Source organism: Xyrauchen texanus, chromosome 9, assembly GCF_025860055.1.
Source record: "Xyrauchen texanus isolate HMW12.3.18 chromosome 9, RBS_HiC_50CHRs, whole genome shotgun sequence".
Classification (NCBI taxonomy): Eukaryota; Metazoa; Chordata; class Actinopteri; order Cypriniformes; family Catostomidae; genus Xyrauchen; species Xyrauchen texanus.
Window position 1 is genome coordinate 12,238,444 of NC_068284.1, and position 21,038 is coordinate 12,259,481.

At 36.7% G+C, this 21,038-nt stretch overlaps 2 protein-coding genes across 2 annotated transcripts; one reads left to right on the forward strand and one right to left on the reverse strand.

Annotated features, from left to right (window-relative positions):
• The first annotated feature begins 8 nt into the window (after positions 1 to 8).
• Positions 9 to 9,086, forward strand: si:ch73-344o19.1 (putative uncharacterized protein DDB_G0290521). Its single transcript, XM_052134025.1, has 5 exons — positions 9 to 253; positions 1,047 to 1,319; positions 5,804 to 6,082; positions 6,769 to 6,935; positions 7,892 to 9,086. Exons 1-5 carry the CDS (start codon positions 193 to 195, stop codon positions 7,934 to 7,936), a joined length of 825 nt encoding a protein of 274 aa, XP_051989985.1. The 5' UTR covers positions 9 to 192; the 3' UTR covers positions 7,937 to 9,086.
• A 612-nt stretch (positions 9,087 to 9,698) lies between these two features.
• LOC127649673 (meiotic recombination protein REC8 homolog) lies at positions 9,699 to 19,650 on the reverse strand. The gene is made up of 13 exons (XM_052134914.1): positions 19,518 to 19,650; positions 17,288 to 17,355; positions 16,933 to 17,005; positions 15,992 to 16,154; positions 14,242 to 14,428; positions 13,879 to 14,019; positions 13,719 to 13,788; positions 12,775 to 12,932; positions 11,576 to 11,624; positions 11,334 to 11,400; positions 11,086 to 11,184; positions 9,988 to 10,085; positions 9,699 to 9,787 (listed from the first exon to the last, which is right to left on the reverse strand). The coding sequence occupies exons 1-13, from the start codon at positions 19,648 to 19,650 to the stop codon at positions 9,699 to 9,701; spliced, it is 1,395 nt and encodes a 464-aa protein (XP_051990874.1).
• Between the last annotated feature and the right edge of the window lie 1,388 nt (positions 19,651 to 21,038).

The following is a 21,038-nucleotide window of genomic DNA, read 5'->3' on the forward strand; positions in this document are numbered from 1 at the left end:
AATAAGCTGTCATTCAGACCATTGCTTACGTCTCGGGCAGTCAGCCACACCCCGCTCTCAAAGACCAGACGCCTCGGGATATTTTTAGCACTGATGATGTCCGCTGTCATCTAACGTAACGGAAAGATCATCCCGGGCAACGAACGATAAGCGAATCTTCACGGCTGCTGCGCGTGCTCGCTTTGATTTAGCATGAGGACTGAACGGGCTTTAATTATATGCACGACGATGCTTTATATATCTCTTATAAAAGGTAAGCACCTCAGTGATTTACATGTTCTGTGCGTTATGCTTCAAATATGGATATTCTACAGTGTCTTCTGTAATGTTACATACTCTGCAGGCTTTGTCTTGCACGTATTGTTATATATATTAGCCTTTATTGGCTTTCTGCACAGTAATTGGCATTGTTTACAATATTATACCGCTTTACATATGATGACACAAATTAATTGGAGTTGCCCGTCTGTCTGTCTGTCTGATAATATAAGATATTTCTCATTATGTTCTGTTTAAAGTGTGTCATTATTGACTTAATGGTCTATATATTTTACATAGATGAAAATATATATATAAAAAAATAAATTTATGAAGAGAGAAAAAAAGAACAAAGTTCTTCCGGGAAAAACAAATGTTTTTTTTCAAATGTCTTTTGACTATAAAGTGCTATGAGATCTTGGTTCTCTGTGTTGATTTCTTGCTGAAACTATCAAGGTTTTTTTATGAGCTAGAAAGAGCTTTGAATATTTATTGGTTAAAGCTGATCTTTTCCTATTTTCTTTCTTTTGTATTCTCAAAAATCTGTGCAAAATTGCAACCGTTATGATTCATTTGATTCTCTGTTCTTTCTTGACACGTAAAGGTCACATTTGCTTTGTTCTGTTGGTTCACTGTGTGACCATTACCCACTGTACACCCACGCAATTTTTTTATTGTTAATTGTCATAGAATTTGAAGATCAAAAAAAAAAAAAGAAAGAGAAAATGTGATTATTTTTGATTTAATTTGTAATACATTTTGGCTTTACTTCTCTAATTCGCCCCAAGGTCAGACATCAGACTTGCCCCCAGATTTGAGCTCCATCACCTCTAATGATCATGTGACTTCCAAAAGTGTCACTTTGGAATCACGACTCACTTCAGCCTATAAAGACATCTCATCTTCTCTGACGGAGTTCTCAAACCCTGGGGTCACACCGACTGCTCCTCCTTCATCACAGCCAACCGAAGACCCCACAGTGCACAGTGATACCTCTCCATCACAGACACCTGAGCCACAAGAAGTCACCACTCTCAACATGGAGAAAACCTCAGTACCAGGCAAGGCTAATCAAATTAAACCTAATCTCATTTTAAAGGCCAGCAGAAATGTATCAGTCCAACTGAGGTTTGAAAACAAATTAATTACCCATCATCTTAAGAACAACAACATGTATAGGGTTGAGAGGGTTACTTATGAAATATTTTCCACTACAGATTACAGTATACATGATGTAAAATGTAATTTGTAACGTATTTTGTTAGATTACTCAAGGTCAGTAACATATTCTAAATACTTTGGATTACTTCTTCAGCGCTGGTAGATATTTTCTCTTGTTTTGACTATAAAGACTAAAAATATATTCTCTGAAAAACCTAAATATCTTATGCAGTGTTGTTTCTAAAACGAGATAAATCAAATTGATATTGTTTGAATGATTTTTAGATCTTTTTACAGGAAAACAATACAAAAATTATTATCAAGAATATGATTTTTGCCCTAATATCTAAAGGTCTTACTAGAAAAAAAGAAATTTTGATCCAACGTGAATTTTCTTGATAAAAATATGATCGTGTCTGGTAACATGTGCATGTAAAATGGCTAGAAATAGCATTTTAGCTTTAGCTTAGCGTAAACACAAGGTTTATTTATATTTCTTCTGCTCCAAACTTACTTCAAACTTACTTCTCTGTCTGCTCGTATGAATGTAACACATCATAAGAAAGTGTTTCACCGCAGTTCAAATGCACTTTGGATCTCATCATTTATATGTATAAATGTTTTTCTTGAAAGGACTAAATATTAAATGAAACAAATGACAATAAAAAGTAATCTCTTCAGTATCAAAATACATTTGTAACTGTATTCTAATTACCAATTATTTAAATTGTAACTGTAGTGGAAAACAGTTACTTATATTTTGTATTTTAAATATGTAATCCCGTTACATGTATTCCGTTACTCCCAACCCTGAACATGTCATAGTTTAAGGCTTGGTCATTTACACTATCCCTCAGACAGGTTTGGGGTGTAACGGAATACATGTAACGGGATTACGTATTTAAAATACAAAATATAAATAACTGTTTTCCACTCCAGGTAAAATGTATATCATTGGTAATTAGAATAGTTACATTCATGTATAAATGCTAACCATTGTAGCCTTTAGCATCATGTCAAAAGCTACAAATAATATATTTACTGCCTCATTTTATAAACAGAGTCCACATACGATCAGAAAAAGATGTTGTTGTAAAAACTTTGTTGGGTTTTTAAGGAAGATTGGAGCAGCAGAAATAGTTAACCTTGTGTAAATTGTCATGTAAACATTTAGCTTTATGTTAAGCTAAAATGCTATTTCTAGCCTTTTTACATGCACCTGTTACCAGACAGGATTATATTTTATAATAATTTTATAACTATATTACAAATGTCATTTTACAGCAGGTATTCTGTAATCTGGAGTGTAATACATTTAATAAAAGTAACCCTCCTAACTTTGCCCTCAGAGTTTTGCACAAATAAGCTGAATAGTTACTATCGAAACATTGCTCTGTTTGAATACTGACTATGAATTTCCGAAAGTAGAATGGCAAGGGAAGAGTCATTTCTATGTGGAAATGTCACAAAGAAAGCGATAACTGATTAAAAGATTCATTAATATTCTTTAGGAAATTGCTACCTGGTTGGTCGGTGAAACTAAAACCCAACCCTAAACCTAAACCTAACGTTTCACCCACCAGTATGGTAGCAATTTATTCATAAAAATTAATTAATCTTCCCCGCCATCATATGTTTCAGAAATCTGCATCCCAGCCAGCCCAACTCATCAACATTGGCTTAACCAATGGAATGAGTTTGGGGTGGGCCTATCTGTTGGGACCAATGGCATGGAGTGTTCAGGAAATGTGTTTGGAAAAAATTATAATTTTGCAATTTCATTTGGTGACAATAGTGTTGCAGAAATTGTACACTTTGTCTTTTAAATAAGTCAGCAATGTTTTGTTATTCTCATTTTCCCTCATTAAAGGAGCCATGAAAAGGCTTGGCAAACACATTTTTCTTTTCAAAGAGCTCGTTCCTTTTTAAAATATGTCCAACAGCCCTTCTTTAATTTACGTCGAAGCCATTAACTATTATTTGCTTCTTGCTTTTGTTAGTCAGTGGCAGGTGGGTGGGACATTCTCATTTGTGAGTGCAAGATGAGTAATCAATATTTTTGGGTTGTTTTGCCAAATGAGAAAGACTGTACATTTTGAATTCCTATAGACCATTTCAAGGGCTAGTTGTCGGTGTAAGGAAATTATGATGGTGTAAGGAAATCTTTCCTTGAACATTTCCGGCTATTTGTCAAACTCATTCAAAACCACAGCGGGAGGCACTTTATTAATAGTGACATTAACACGATTAATGTTAATAACATTAATAAGATTGTAATAGAATGTCATTAATAAAATGTAGACCATGTTGTTCAGTAGCTGGATGCTCACTGGATGCCTGGAACTAACCGATTATATGTGTTTAGATTTCCGAATGGACTCATTTCTTTTCAGGCTCTAAAACTGACCTTAATAATACATTTTTACAGATCTGGGTTATAAAGAAGCTGCTAACAGAAATGATTCAGGGCCAGACATGCGCAGTAGCGTTCTAATTCCTTTCTTATTGTTTACGTCCTTGAAATTGTCTATATACTTTAAAAGTTCATTTAACTAATTTAAAAGGGATAGTTCACCCAAAAATGAAAATTCTCAAATAATTTTCTCACCCTCATGCCTTCACAGATTTGAATGACTTTCTTTCTTCTACAGAACACAAACAAAGTCGGTGTAGGTCCACACAACTCAAGTGAATGGTGGTCAGAACTTTGAAGGTCCAAAAAGCATATAAAGCCAGCATAAAATTAATGCTCCAGTGGTTTAATCCATGTCTTCAGAAGTGATATGATAGGTGTGGGTGAGAAGCAGATAAATATTTAAGTCCTTTTTTTACCATAAATCTCATAAATTCTCATTCTTTTTCTTTTGTTTTTGCCGATTCACATTCTTCGTGGTGCATGGGGCAGAATTTATAGTAAAAAACAATTAAATATTGATCCGTTTCTCACCCACACCTATCATATCACTTCTGAAGACATGGATTAAACCACTGGAGCATTACTTTATGCATGGCTTTATATGCTTTTTGGACCTTCAAAGATCTGGCCACCATTCACTTGCATTGAATGATTGAATGGACCTACAGAGCGGAATTATTCTTTGTTTGTGTTCAGCAGAAGAAAGAAAGCCATACACATCTGGGATGGCATTTGGGTGAGTAAATTATGAGATATTTTTCATTTTTGGGTAAACTACTCTTATAAACAGTACACTAGCATATGAAATGGACTAAAGGTCACAAAACTTTAATTTTTATTTCAAGAAGTCTATAAATTGCATATATATATTGGATAGTGGCATTACTTGTTAATTGGTTTTTACAGTATTTGCTAAGTGTTCTGAGGAAACTGGTTTTGCTGCTTATTTCTGTAGTGATTAAATGAACATGATGATGCAAGTTTTATGAACTGATATTTGCGTTCATCTTAAATAGTGTGTGTGCATTAGTGTGGGTGTATATGCCTTTGTTCCACTTTAAAGATAGGCCACTGGGCTTACGGATGACATGAATAAAGACTGAACTCGTGAGACTCTCAGAGAAAGTGCCGGTCCGCATTCCACCCACTTTATCAGACGTCTATCCATAAATAATAGCTGCATGTGGGTGTAACATTTTGGAGCATGACTGTGTTTGTAAATAAATATCCTTCTTGCATGCAGTCATTACACTGGAGACATCTATTTTTAGGGTTGTTGAACATCTATTTATTGGTATAGTGCACTTATGCCTGACCTTATTGTGGAAACAACTTTTCATGTCATTCCAAAATGTAATTTTTTAGATTTGATCTCAGAAATCCCTAGCAACCGTGTAGTCAGGCCAACTCCAACATTGTGATGGTGATTTTTACATGAGCAAGCACCATTCAACCTTTTCTTCAGAAAGTGTATATGTCTAGTTCTATCGGGAAGACACACAGGCTTGAGTGAAGTTTAAGATGCCATTTATTTGATAAATGTAAAACAGAAAGTACTGTCGTCCGGCCGTCCGAGGGAGTTGTGCCCGGAACCGTCATGTCCTGCCGGAGATAGGAGGCAGGGGCGAGGAGCCTACCCCCGTGCGGGACAGGGCTCAACTGGTGGTGGTGGGGTGGTGGAGGTTGCCTGTGTTTAGCACACTGAAACAGCAATGTGATAGATTGTGAGCAGAATTATAAAGCAATGGCTTACATGCGATTGGCCAGGAATTACCCAGCTAATGATGTGATGATGTACAGCTGCTAGTCTTCCCGCTAGAACTACGCTGCGCTTCCATTTATAATTTGCTTGTTTTTTTTCACAGGTGTACTTATTTTCCATATCTTTTCTTTTTAGTCCAAACTCTTTTTCTTTACAAGGTTTTGTTCACACTTATTTACTTTATTTGTCTGATTTTTCTCATGCAGCCTCTTCTGTAAGCAGCCTGACATTTTCTCTTGTAAAGAGCACCGTTTCAGAATCAGCAACCACCACAGCTCCTGCAAAATCTATCAGTCCAAGTCAAGGATATCAGACCTTCTCTCCTCTAACCAGTAGTGTGTCCCAAACAACTCAAGCAACTCTAACAGTCACCCCCTCTTACCCGGCACCATCTCAGTTTGTCCAGACCAGCAGTTCAAAGGTCACCGGCCCTGCTCCACTGGAAGACCAGGATGAGCCCTCTGAACTGGATGTGGGGGATGAAGGTGTGTGATGAAGGTTTTGCTGCACTCTAGATGGTGCTTAGTTTAAACTAATCCTAGAAACATGTGGCAACATAAATCGCTTTTCCACCATCAGGCTGAACGGTTCTCATTGTGGAACCTTGCTGTTATGTACCAATCCATTTTTTCCCCCCATGTGAAATGGACTGACTGAGTAAGTGACTAATCGTCAGTCCTCTCAGTCCTGGGTATGGCTAACTAACTGTACTGAAAAATCTAGTCCGGGATCAGTTCGTAATCATACTAGGGATGCACCGATCCAATACCTGGATCGGTATCGGCTCCAATACTGACGTTTTACCAGAACTCTCGATTTTTGTAAGGGTTTACATTCACATACTTATGTAGAGGATGTTTCAGGCCTAAAATAATTATCAACCTATAAAAAAACAAAACATATGTTCTCAATATCTGGTCAATTTTAAGTTGTGTCTTTGGCTTGAAAAAACTTGCGTGACAGTAGAACAGTCTACTGTATGTTTTGTCCATTCTGCATCTAGTAAGCATCACAGTCACCAGTGATAATTGGATTAGTTTGCCACTGTCTCGTAAATACTGTAATTACCTCTGTGGTCTGTGCTGGGCTCTATTTTGAATACATGATGTTCTTTCGGCTTTATTAGTTCTTGTGATAGTGCTAATCAATTTCTACTCAATTAACCTTGCAGAATCAGACAAAGTTCCACACCGTCCCGCCTCACCACTGGACCCCTTGTTCGCCGCTCTGGTCTCCATTTTCATTATTTGCACCGCCATGGTCTCAGTTGTACTCTTCCTCAGATTCCGCCAACGCAGTGAGCATCCAGAGTTCCATCGGCTTCAAGACCTCCCTATGGTGAGTCTCTCAGCTAAATTATGTGTCTTGTAGCAGTGGTTCTCAACTGGTAGATCGTGACCCAAAATTGCATCGTAGGTCTGTTCTTATAGGGTCACAGACAGCAGGAAAAAAAAACGATGCTAAATGCAATTGATAAAATGCAACTCATCATAAAATCGAGCATCTTAGACAAGGGCGTAGGTTTGGTTTTAAAGTTGGTAGGAGGAGGATGATTTTCAAAATGTTAGTATTTTAAAAAATCCACACCCTTAACTGACAGCCGTTCATATTCAAATGTGTTTTCCTCAGTAGTGACCAAAGCAGGATCCTCCATTAATAGGGTCATTTGTAAAATGAAGAATACGCTTGTTTAAATCTATTAATTTCAATGGTTGGATGGAAATGTGCTCGTGTAATCTTCAGAAAATGGTAAATAAAATTAATAATAATCTTCGCAAAAATCACAAGCGACTGTGATTGGAGCATCATGAACAGCGCTGAGAAAAGTTACAGATGCCACGTGACAGCGCTTTTCATACGTAGCTTCAGAAAAGGTAGGACAACAATTTACTCATAAATAATTACAGTAATAAACTTTAATAGATGTCAAAATTATAATAAAAACACAGTATATTCTAAAAGTATTTTCTAAAATCGCCAAAATGTTGATCGTGACATATCCGATTTTCTGACATGTCCCCACCATTACTACCCAAATCTACACCATTGATCTTAGATACTTCTATGTTGCTGTTCTTGTCATTCGGGAAGTAAGTATTAATATTTGGGAATATTCTAGATCAACATGATATTACTCATTGTCTCTTGCATGTTTTGCAAAACCATAAAAATCATAATGACTGTAATTCAGTGCTGTTCTCAATTTTTCTCTGGCTCTTTGGAAATTTTCAAATCGGAGAACGCTTTTGATCCAAGTGCGTCAAAAGTAAAACATCTGATTTGCTTTTCTACAGGATGATCTCCTAGAAGACACGCCATTGTCAAGATACACCTATTAGCAAGAGCGAATTCGGGGCCAGCGTTTCATTATCCCTCAGGCACCCAGTATATATGATCGCATATCCATTTCCAACATCCAACTGATCATTAGCTTTAAGGGTTCTCAGGATGTTTTAAAGAATGTGCTGTACAATATTTGCCATTCAAATCTGTGGCAAAACTGTCTTGACGCTAAAGTTTGGTTGCAAAACAATAGGATAACTTAAGGAATGTATAAAACAAGGTTTAATTAAATGCATACAGCAACAGAAAATGAATAAACACATTCGATGAGTGAATAAAGACTTTCAGTAAGAAATTAAATAACTCATATTCCAATAAAATGTATTCATATACACTAATAAAACAGGTGATTACTTAAAAGGGAAGGATTTCTTACATTTCTGAATTCCAAGGGAACAGAATTAGCTTTTTCATCACCTTCAGATCATTAGAAATGTTTGTCGTACATGTACTTGCTACATAAATCGACACTAATCTGAGTTGCCTGAGGACTGATTTTATAATCAATGAAAACTATTTGTATTTCCGGAGCTATAATATTAGTAATAATAGAACTTGATGTTGGCTTGAGATACTGTTCTCTTGAAAAAATGTTCCTTCACTAGAAACTATAATTGTTCATTTGCATAGAATTACTCATTCATTACTTTATAAGTTCCATAAATTCAAAAATTCTACACAGGCAAATAGTACTGCACTTTTCTTTCTCCTTTCAGGGGCTTCAGTGTTTCAGAGACTATTTTTTGTGTGGAAAACTTCCCTGTTATTAGCATTAATGTCTCTGAACATTTGCACTGATATTGTAGTGAGAAAATGAGGTTTTCCAAAAACCTTTTTATTTTATTTTTTATTTTATGTGACAGTGTTTTGGAATGATTAAGTATTTTGGGTTCAATTGAATTGTGATTTTGATATTTCTGACAAAGTTGATTGTCTTGACTTATTATGAAGGTTTAAGGTATGTAAAATAACTTGAAATGTGTTTTAGCATATTCTCTTCTGTCTACTCTGATATTTGTGGTAAACCTAATGCCTAATGTCCTTTGTGCCAAAACTGACTTACTGTACATGAACTGGTAAATATATATTGCCCAGTTGTGTTGTTGAGATAAACCTGTAAAGTTTGTAATAAAAACTAAGAAAATATTTTTTTTTTCTTATTTACGCAAGTTCAATAACATATATACATTTATGTAAAAGTCCTTAACGGGTGAAAATTGGGATACAGTATATACAAATATTAATTATATTAAGTTTTTATTGGTTCTTCAAGAAAATTTTAATTTAACATTTTAAGTTTAACACAATTAAACTTTATTGATTAAAACTAGAAACATAATGCAGAATTCATGTATGTGCAAAACTGCTGTATTTAAAAAACAAATACAAAAATCTTCTCTTATTATAGTAAAATGAATAAATATTAAGTGTGGAACAGGATAATGCATGTAAAAGAGTTACATAAGTGAGAACAACATTCACTATTATAATTAAAACAACAGGAATATTATAATAAACATTTTATAATTGCAACAATTCAGAAATATTGAAAACCTGCATAAATTAACAAAAAGTCAATTTCATAGTACAAAAAAATCACCGTATTTAATCAATAAAATTGTGTTGAAGCTGTTGTTACCACAACTAAAAACGTTCAGTTCTGTTTATAAATGTCATTAACCTCAACACTGATTGAATAATAAATATGTCTCATACCAGTTTTGTCTGAGTACAATTGCAGGTTATCACCATCAGCTTTCAAACGGTCAGTGGCTGCTCCTGTGAAATTATGATGTCACCATACGGCTCATCCTGTCGCACTGTGATCTGTTTTGCAACTGTTTTCTCTGTGAACACAAACAATGTTTAGAACAAGACTTATTAAAAGTGTGGCTTCACATAATCTAAAATTCTTCTACTTCCTGCTAGACCTCACATAAAAGGCCAAAATCCCAATTTCAATTTTAATGTAATTTATTTTGTTTATAGTAACAAATATCAGACATCATTGCAAGATGAAATGGTACAGCCTCTGTCACCGTCTTACCAAGCAGTCCCCAAAAGATTTGGGCAACAATTCTGCGGCTGGCCTGAGGGGGCAGCAGAGAGTGAAAGGTGACCAAACCTTCAACAGCAAACAGAGGCCTTTAACAGAAGAAAAGGAGACATTTGAAATTACTTTTATAGTCACAATCCACTTAAGCAGGCAACAGCAAAATAAATAAATAAATATATATATATATATATATATATATATATATATATATATATATATATATATATATATCTATATATATATATATATATATATATATATATATACACATACACACACATATATATGGTGTTCGGGTGAACACATACTTCTGGCCATATAGTGTGTATATAAAGTATATTAATTTCTATAATATATTTATACACAAATAATAGACAAATGGATAGTTCTCCCAAAAATGAAAATTGTCTCATCATTTACTCCACCTCATGCCATTCCAGATGTATGACTTTCTTTCTTCTGCCAAACACAGACTTTTAGAAAAATCTCAGCTCTGTAGGTTGGTGACCAGAACTTTGAGGGTGCAAAAAGCACAAAAAGGCAGCATAAAAGTAATTCATAAGGCTCCAGTTTAAAAGTGTATATCTTCAGAAGCAATATGATAGGTGTGGGTGAGAAACAGATACATATTTAAGTCATTTTTTACTATAAATCTCCACTTTCACTTTCTTCTTTTGTTTTTTGAAATTCAAATTTTTTGTGCATATCACCACCTACTGGGCAGGGAGGAGAATTTATAGTAAAAAATGACTAAAATATTTATCTGTTTCTCACCCACATCTATCATATTGCTTCAGAAGACATGGATTAAACCACTGGAGTCTTATGGGTTACTTACACTGCTTACTTTTGTATGCTTTTTGAACCTTCAAAGTATCTTTGTTTGTGTTCAACAAAAGAAAGCAAGTCACACTCAAAGTCCCTTAAAGGCAAGTCAGGTCACTCAGCAACCATATTCATAACACCTTTGGGCAGCTATTTGCAGTCATGTAAGTACAGCTCCTATATTCCTGAATGGGGGATGTTCGAAATCTCCAACTATTGGTCAATATTACATTAAAATTGAAAAAATAAGACTGTCTGCTGTACCTTACTGGTTCATCGGTATCCACTGAAATCTCTTCCATCTCTGGAATCCTTTCTTCTTGGATATCCTCCAGACTATACTGAATTTCTGGAACAGGCGATCTAAACCCACATGAAAGCCCGTTCACATTGCAGCAGTAATTATTAATAGCCACCTAATTATTCAGGAGTGAAACTCATCTGTCACAAACTGTACTGATGTTCAATTCTGTCTCACACTTGTTTTTAACATCTTGTCACTCTTCACTCACCGTCTGCTTTCTGGCGTCACGAGGGGAGAAAAATCCTTATCTGTTGTCTCCAAAACCACAAAAGAGGCTGCAAAATCAACATGATCATTTAGCATATGTACTGTATATAGCAACAAAAATGTTTCTTCATTTGTTATAACAATTTTCTCTTTTCAAAATACATCATAATCACTATAGAACACAGGCTAACTGTAATCCAAGAGATTATTCTACTACAAGTAAAGGTTTTGTTCATATTTTACCAGGCGTTTCTTGCTGGGAGAGACCAGACTCCACCATTTCTCTGGGAATCTAGAGTAGGAAGGATACAGGACAGAAGACCAGTCACTAAAACAGAGTAGCTTGTAACACTGTGGATTGTCTTTTTTTCTGCCTCTGACTAGCCAAGGAGAGTTTGAACATTGTAGGATTTGTAATCTAGAGTTTTACATTTTCTGATGAACATCTGAGTGATTCATCCCCTCTACGCTAAGGTGTTGAAAGGGCATTTTTATGTGGTAGCTAGTCTGTTCTGGATGGTTGCTAGGGCATTGGTATGCGGTTATTCAGGTGTTCTGAGTGGTTTTTCGCACATTGCTATGCAGTTGCGTATAGCTCAGGTGATCAGTACAAATGTTACTTAAAATTGACATAAAAGTTGCCCAATTCCCAAAGTGCTCGAAGTCCTCATGGTGGTGTAGTGATTCAATCCGGGTGGCGGAGGACAAATCTCAGTTACCTCCACATCTGAGACCGCCAATCTGCGCATCTTATCGTGTGGCACGTTACCGCAGAGAAATAGCGTGCACCACCATCCACCGCGGCATCCACGCACAACCCACCACGTGCCCCACCGAGAGCAAACCACATTATAGCCACCATGAAGAGGTAAACACATGTGACTACCCTCCCTAGCAACCGGGACATTTTGGCTGCTTAGGAGACCTGGCTGGATTCACTCAGCATGCCCTGGATTCAAACTCACTACTCCAGGGGTGGTAGTCAGCATCTTAACTTGCTGAGCCACCCAGGCCCCCCCTGAAAACTTCCTGCTTAAAAGAAAAAGAGCATTCATTTAAACCAAGCTGCAAAAACGGCTCATTTGGAATTTGTGGAACTTGTGATGTCACAAGGACCAAATATATCTGCATATGCAATGCCTATTTTTCTGTCACTGCACAATTGGCTCCGACAACTGGTTCTCAGTCAGTCACACAGTTAAAGTGTAGAGAGATGGGGTCTGCCATGGGAGATTCCTTCAAAGTGGTATGTTATTACGTGAAAAGAAAGACTCACAGAGTCTCTTGAAACAGCTGAATTCACCTCCGGTTTGCGTTGGAGTTCTGTTGGTGTTTATTTTGTGAAAATTACCATCTGACTGCTCATTATCCAGCTTAATACAAGTCTGCTTGTCAAATAAATACATAAATGTAAATAGCACATATGCATCATGCATGCTTACTTCTTTGGAGCTGAGCTCTTCCTCCTCTGGTTCATGTCTTTCCTCCTCTCTCTCTGGTATCTCCTCTTCCACAGGAACCTCCCAATGGAACTCAGATGGAGGAATGGGCCTCACAACCGCAGCCTGTTTCCATAGTGCCAGGATTTCAGGTGGAAGGCCTGTGTAGGCATAACACTCAACTGTCAGTTTTATGACCGTTTGCTTTAGCTCTGGATTTTAGAAAAGAATGAAGCTCAGAATAATGGGGTGAATCTCATGAAAAGGGTCAAGTGTTTCAACTTAAAATCAAAAAGACAAAAATAAGAAAGTACATTTGGGGGGGCCTGGGTAGCTCAGCAATTATAGACACTGACTACCACACCTGGAGTCACAAGTTTGAATCCAGGGTGTGCTGAGTGACTCCAGCCAGGCTTCCAAAGCAACCAATTGGCCCGGTTGCTAGGAAGGGTAGAGTCATGTTGAGGTAACCTCCTTGTGGTCGCTATAATGTGGATCTCGCTCTCAGTGGATGCCGCAGATTAAAGCTTGGAGCCTCCACATGCGCTATGTCTCCGCGGTAACGCGCTAAACAAGCCACGTGATCTCAGATGCGGAGGCAGATGTGATTTGTCCTCCACCACCCAGATTGAGGCGAGTCACTTTGCCACAATGAGGACTTTAAGCGCATTGGGAATTGGGCATTCCAAATTGGGGAGAAAAGAAAGTACTTTTAGGACCATTAAAGGAATATTTATATATATATATATGATTTTTTTTGTTTGTTTTTTTGTTATTACAGTAATGAGAATTTGGGGAAGAATATTACAATGCAAACAATAGTTTTAAACGGGCTACATGTTCCTTGTGCAAAGTATAATTTTCTTTTTTATTTGATTTAGAGGTAAAATATGACCCGAACACCTGGTCATATTTTGTTTCTTCATGAGATTCATCTGCTAACTTACTCATGCATGGGTTCCCGAGCAGTGCTTTAGCATCACTTTTTTCAAAGGGCGGTTTGATGAGAACATTCATCTAAGAAAAAATAATGAACGGCCATGTTTAACATACAGTACACGTATGTGGTATGATACAAAATGATCTCGTCAGATCAGAGTTGCATACCAACGGCCTGGTCTCTATCTCCACATCATCAATCTGGGACCTCATCTCATCTTGAGATATCTGTGTATCTTTGTCAATGAAGAGCAGCTGTCTCCTCCTCTTCCTCTCCACTTTAGGAAATTCAGGTGTCGCTACAGCAGGCTGAGAGAGGGAGAGATGGAGGACGGCTTGATGACAAATGTGCTGAGCAATGCTTCTCAACAGGTCTGTGCTGATAGGGTCGCAGTGAGCAGGCAAAAAACAATGCAAAATGCTTATAATAAAATGCAACTGTATTATTATGCATAGTTAGGATAATGGACATTGTGTTGGAGTGAAGAGATAGACCTATCGCACCTCAAGACTAGGGCTTCTCTCGCTCACCGTCTTCTCTTTCCTGGGCTCAACCACCATTTCCACCTCTTCACTGGGCAGAGGGGAAGGTATGGGTAGGGTCACAGAGACTGGGGTCTTCTCTATTTCTTCCAAAACAGGCATCTCCATGGGCAGGCCAAAATCCTCCTCAGGCAGCAGGACAACATCCTGGCTTGATGTGCCAGTGATTTGCACACTAAGAAATAGGATGCCCAGTTTAGTGCCATCTTTTGCTCTCTTTCAGCACTAAACAATGCAAATTCTGGATCATGGATCATGGACAGTGTAGCTGATCCCAGATGACCCCCTCACCCCCTAGATCCGGCCCTGCCATTCTGTCAGAAGAGGATTTTTAAGTTTAACTGTGTATATATGGAAAACGTAGTGCTTATTTTTTTAAGTTAATCATGATTAATAGCAGATTTTGAAAGTGCTGAAATTTGAAATATACTTATTTTCCTGTCAAAATACATTTATTTTTTCATCTTAGGAAAGTAAAGGAAACAATATGTAATGCTTTATAACATTTCCCAAACAAAGCCTTCCACAGTATAAAAATAGAAATGCACTAAAATAGCAACAATTCAAGTAACATTGAACGTTTCCCGAAGTCTTAGAGGGAGTTTGAATAATGAGGACAGGATATATTGAACATTATATTGAATGCACATTTTGTTGAGCAATTGCTATGCAAACAATAACATAGTTAATAAACGACACTACGTAGCGCTTCCAATCAGCATGTGATTAGCATGCTAGCATTACCTTACGCTAATTAGTACATAAAGAAATCAATTCAATAGAGTTACATTAACACTAGGGGCATACAGCGAAGCCATTATCTGGATTTGTATTTGTTACTATAACAAAATTATTTGTATCTGTTTCTGTATTTGGATTGAATCAGATGTGGGCGTGGTTTAAACCGGAAGTGCCTCAAGTCTAGTCTGTGCATTGTGCAAGTATAACAATGTTATTCTGGAGGCATGAGGTGTCAAACAATTGTGAAAGGTCAAGCACACATTTTACAATGGATATTAAATAGCCTACAAATACAAACATTAAAAGAAATGAGAAAAAATTTATTAAGCCTATAAACAGGTGAAAGCACCGTAAATCTATATCAGAACGTTTTATGACAGGCTACACTACTTGTGTGCACATATTTTAACATATTGTGCAGGACATAATTATTTAGTTAAATTACATGTGCAGAATTAGTGAAATGCAGTGGAATAAATAGCAAGAGCGAGCTTCTATATTTCTAGAAGACAAAAGTGGAAAAAGCGAATGTTTTGCTAATCCTCCATGTGCAGGAATAATCTGAATAGTATTGAAACTTTTTGGGGCATTTAAATTGTTTGGGGATAAAGACTTAACTGTGCAATTACTTTATTGGCGATATGGATGTAAATGTGGTCAGCTTTAAGAGACGGGCAGATGAGCTCCGCTATAAAATCATCACTTCTCTGGTCAGGAATTCAACATCGTGCTCAGGTTGGTTTATGAATCCTTACATGTGAACAGGCATTTAAAAAAAGTGGAAAATGTGTATAATATAGTATCAAGATAACACAGCTGTTATAAGTGTGTTTTGTGTTATATGCGCCAGTGTAATGACACCGGGCGGACACATTACAAACGTTCCGCCCTTTTCCGACCAGTTCATTTGCTGGTTTCCATTTTTATAATCTTCCTAAACCTTCCTAAAAATGAAGTCAATTTAGGTCTACGTTTCTTCATGTGTCACTCAACATACAGGTCTAAAGAGTCTGATGGTGTCAGATCTCTTGTTGCCTCTCTCTCAAGTGCTGCTCTCTCTTGAGCTCTTTCATCAGGCACACTCGGCTCTCTCTCCTCTTCTGCGTCTTTCTCTATTTGCTCTCCTTCTCTGTCTGTCTTCCGCTGCCTTTCTTCCTCACCTGCAAAAGAGATTTCTTTCTCAAACTTAACCCTAAATCTCTTCTCATTGTAAAACAACATAAAAAGAAACCACAAGGCACAGACATAACTCCGTGTAGCACATACTGAGCACCATTGTTGGGTGCATTTTATGTACGTTAGAGGGTTATGCTTATTTCTAATATATTATTCATGTAGAATACACGAATTACGCCCCGTAACGAGTCATTGTGAAGGAGAAATGTTTAAAACAGCACCAGTTCTCCTATGTACACCTGAACACAGTTTTTCTTGGTTGTTGCAGATGGGATGTTCCAAGCTTCTTGGAGAATTCACCACAGTTCTTCAATCTATTTTGGCTGTCTCAACTGCTTCTGTCTCTTCATGTAATCTCAGACTGACATGATGTTCAGTGGGGGGCTCTGTGGGGGACATGACGTCTGTTGCAGGGCTCCCTGTTCTTCTATTCTAATATTTTCTATTTGCAAAAGTAATATTTGTGAGTCTAACATTTATATTTCCTATTGACACACTAAAGCTGAAGCTATAAATAACCATCTTAAGAAAAATACTTTTGTGAAACATCTTATGTGTCTAAAACTTTTGCACGGTGATGTATATATACACATTATTTTGAATATGTTGAGCAGAAATGTGTTTTAACAAAGTAAAGTAATTCATAATGTGATTACATTTTCAATTAATTATTTAGTAAATTAAGATAAATAATTTGTCATTTGTAGTGGATTCATATTTTGAAGTAAATTACCCAACACTAACAAATATGTAAATGTTCACCTTCAGGAAAGTGATCTGGCTGCTCCAGCAGAAGCTCAATCAAGTTAGAATCCTGCAGCTCTGCACCTTCAAACTGAGGAAACAGAGATAGATGGCATTCTAGTTACACACAACTTGATTTCAAGCAGGTTTGTGTGTGTGTGTGTGTGTGTGTGTGTGTGTGTGTGTGTGTGTGTGTGTGTGTGTGTGTGTCTGCGTGCACAAGAATCAACATTCAATTTTCAAAGTCAATAAATGTATGCCGTCTGTTGTAAGTGCACATTACTTCCTATGCAATGTAACCAGGGACCCCCGGCATAGAGGCGTATGATAGTGCATTTGTATATGCAGTGATGATATTGATCGACAGCAGTACCTCTGGCTCAGGCATGCTGACTGGCTCTCTTTCAGTCAGGGTGATGGACTCCTGACTGGCTGTGATGCCTAGAGGGAAAACGATGAAACTTCAAAGTATGCTAGTGTTCATGAATTTCTGTCTCTTTTTTTGGTGAGCCATTCCCTATTAATTTCTTCTCTTTATTTATTAGCACCCAAAGTGCAGATTCCAATACCATCATTTAAAATGTCCTCTTCTGGAGGAAGAAATCTGTGGATACACATAATTGTGTGTTGCTATGGGAATGCATCACAGGGCAGGTTTAACTACTATATGGCCTTACCATCTAAAGGTGGTGTTGGTTCCCTTGTGGGTGGGGCTTGCTCTGGCTCTGGTCTTATTTGCTGAGGAAGCAGCAAATCACATAAGAGTAAATACATGACAGAAGGTAAGACATCAAATGACTTGTAAAAATAATTGAGGTTGTTAAATGGATCGTTCACCCAAAAATGAAAGTTCTCTCATCATTTACTCACCCTCAAGCCATCCCAGATGAGTATGATTTTCTTTCTTTTGATAAACACAAACATAGATGTTTAGAAGAATATTTCAGCTCTGTAGGTCCATACAATGCAAGTGAATGGTGATCACACCTTTGAAGCTCCAAAAAGCACACAAAGGCAGCATAAAAGTAATCCACATGACTTCAGTTGTTTAATATATTATATTTGTATATTTTTCTGAAGCGGTGCAATCAATTTGGGTGAGAAACAGATCAATATTTAAATCCTTTTTACTATAAATCTCCACTTTCACTTTTGAATGTGAAAGTGAAAGTGGAGATTTATAGTACAAAATGACCTAATTGTTGATCTGTTTCTCACCCACACCTATCATATCATTTCTGTTGATGTGATTATTGGAGCTTCAAAGTTTTGGTCACCATTCACTTGAATTGTATGGGACTACAGAACTAAGACATTCTTCTAAAAATCGTAATGAGATGGATGAGATGAGGATGAGTAAATAATAAGACAATGTTCATTTTTGGGTGAACTATCCCTTTAAAAAGACATATCTGAAATTGTGAATTTCAGAAAATGGGTGCTGAATTATGTCCACCTGAATGAGGCTGCTTGGACTAGGTAGGCCATAGCCAGTGTCCATAACTCCAAAGAAGGGATCTCTTGCCCATTCTGTCTCATCTAATAGTGCCAGAGCATCAGGGAGCATGTGAATCTGCCTAAAGTGAGGGAGGAGAATGTTGAGGAACAAAACTATCAACTAACAAAAATATAAAAATACGGAAGAATACATATAATGTATTAGATGTGGTTTTGAGTGTACATACTGTAGAGGACTTTGTTCTTATATGCCACTTCAATCAAACATAATTGCCAAGAAGAGAACTAATTCATCTGCATTACCACAATTGTTTTGTCAGCTATATTTGTCTTTTTCCACAGATTGGTTATGACATTTAGTCTGACCTGGTGTCTTCATCCATCAAATCAATATTTGCCTTCCGGTTAAGGCGGAGAAGTCTATCAATGGCCCCTTGGGTATCTTCTGAGGGAACAGTCATTAACAAACTGTTAGATAAACATCAACCAATCAATGGAAATGTCAAACTCAAATCAAGATGCTACAAAAGCATCTACAAAAATGACTACCTTCTGAAAAAAAAAAAAAAAAACAGATTACACTGGCATTTGATGGTAACCCAACAAACACAGAACGTCCCCCTAACGTTAGCATTTGGTTATTTTTATGAGGGGGGGACCAATTCCTAATATTTTAGGAATGTTTTCTTTAGGTTATATATTTGTAACCATAAACTAACCTTCCCAAAAAGTTGATGGGAGGTTTTTTTATGACAACCATAATGATAACTTATACAGAACATTGTCTAATGGTTCTTTTTAGGTTTTATTTTTATAACAATAAACTAACCTTCACATAACATTGCAGGGAGTTTTTTGTGGGACAACCTGGTCTTTCAGCCAGGCCAAACTGGTTAAGCTGGTCTGTTTAGCTTATTTAGAAGGGTTTGGGGCATTTGTCTGCTCCTCAGGCTGAGAGACCAGCTGGACGACCAGTGCAACAAACTATAACCAGCAAACCACTGTAGTTTAGTTAAATATATTTTTCTTTTCAGTGGGTGTTGTCCTATAATGTGTTTATAAAGTTTATGAATATTGATGAATTTATTGGACAAATTAAGCCAATCCACAAATGATCATTCACCATCACTTCCTATAATACAAACCTAACAAAAAACCACACTGTCTGTGGTAGACCAGAACCACTCCATACTGCAGCTGGGATGACAGGTAGAGGGAGAAACGGGGACGGGGCAATCCTGATGCAGGGGGCGGGACTCTGACCAAAACGTAATCCATGATTTCACAGCTGTGAAGCACATTGAAATAAAAGCTTTCTTAGAAAAAATAAGTTAAAGGGATAGTTCACGCAAAAATGAAAATTCTCTCATCATTTATTCATCCTCATGCCTTAATAGATGTGAATGACTTTCTTTATTCTGCAGAACACATATGAAGATTTTTGGAAGAATATTTCAGCTGCGTAGGTCTTTACAATGCAAGTGAATGGTGACCAGAACTTTGAAGCTCTAATAGCAGATAAAGGCATTATAAAAGTAATCCATAAAGACTCCAGTGATTAAATCAGTATTCAGTTGTAATATGATAAGTGTGTGTGAGAAAACAAAACAAAATTTAAGTACTTTTTTGTATATAAATCTCCACTTTCACTTTCACTTCCACATTCATCTTTTGTTTTTGTTGATTCTCATTCTTCGTGCATATCACCACCTACTGGGTAGGAAGGAGAATTTATAGTAAAAAAAGGACTTAAATATTGATCTGTTTCTCACTCAGACCTATCAAATCGCTTCTGAAGACATGGATTAAACCACTGGAGTCTTCTGGATTACTATTATGCTGCCTTTATGTGCTTTATGTGATGGAGTTTTAAAGTTCTGGTCATCATTAACTTGAATTGTATAGACCTATTTATACTCATCTAAAAAATGTTTTGTGTTCAGCAGAATAAAGAAAGTCATACACATCTGAAATGACATGAGTGTGAGTAAATGATGAGAGAATTGAATTTTTTGGCTGAAGTATTATCTCTTTAAACCCGTTAAATGATTGTAATATCAGTTCTGAATGTGGAAACTCAACTAGGCTGCACCGAACCCATCTTATCTTTGGTTGTAATGTAGAAAATATATGGTTCGACAAATCATAGCCTATTATGATTTTCATTATTTTTCACTTCACAGAAAGTGTACCGACCAGGTTCGCTGAACATTAACTTTAAGCAGATCCCTTCGACTGATCTTTTTTCCTTTTGTGGCCGCCAACCTGAACATTAAAAAGAAAATGGGTAATTAAATAGCTAGCCCTAATTGTTAATAATCGAATGCTATATGCATCAATATGCTCATATACATGTTACTTTTCACTATTATATTTTAAGAAAACAAAATTTCAGTTTATTGCATATATAGACTTCATAGTATTTACCACAATATCGTGAATATAGGCATATTTTCTAAATTAAATAAACTATAACTTACCATATTGTGGCAAAGCACCCGGTCCGATGATTGAGCACAATAGGATAGAAAAACATTGGAAACAGTTTGCTAATGACAGGATGAGTTTGAAGCAAATCTTCGTAAAAACGGCAATATCGTGATCATGAAGCAAATGAAATCTCTCGGATGAAATCAGTTTTTTTTAATAAGCAACGGCTAGTAAAT

Coding starts and splice junctions, on each gene's coding strand:
- si:ch73-344o19.1 (XM_052134025.1), top strand. CDS start 193: ATGAGGACTGAACGGGCTTTAATTATATGCACGACGATGCTTTATATA. Junction 254..1,046: donor TTATATATCTCTTATAAAAG/GTAAGCACCTCA, acceptor ATTCGCCCCAAG/GTCAGACATCAGACTTGCCC. Junction 6,083..6,768: donor ACTGGATGTGGGGGATGAAG/GTGTGTGATGAA, acceptor TTAACCTTGCAG/AATCAGACAAAGTTCCACAC.
- LOC127649673 (XM_052134914.1), bottom strand. CDS start 19,650: ATGGATTACGTTTTGGTCAGAGTCCCGCCCCCTGCATCAGGATTGCCC. Junction 13,789..13,878: donor AGATAGAGACCAGGCCGTTG/GTATGCAACTCT, acceptor ATTTTTTCTTAG/ATGAATGTTCTCATCAAACC. Junction 11,185..11,333: donor GTGACGCCAGAAAGCAGACG/GTGAGTGAAGAG, acceptor ATGTGGGTTTAG/ATCGCCTGTTCCAGAAATTC.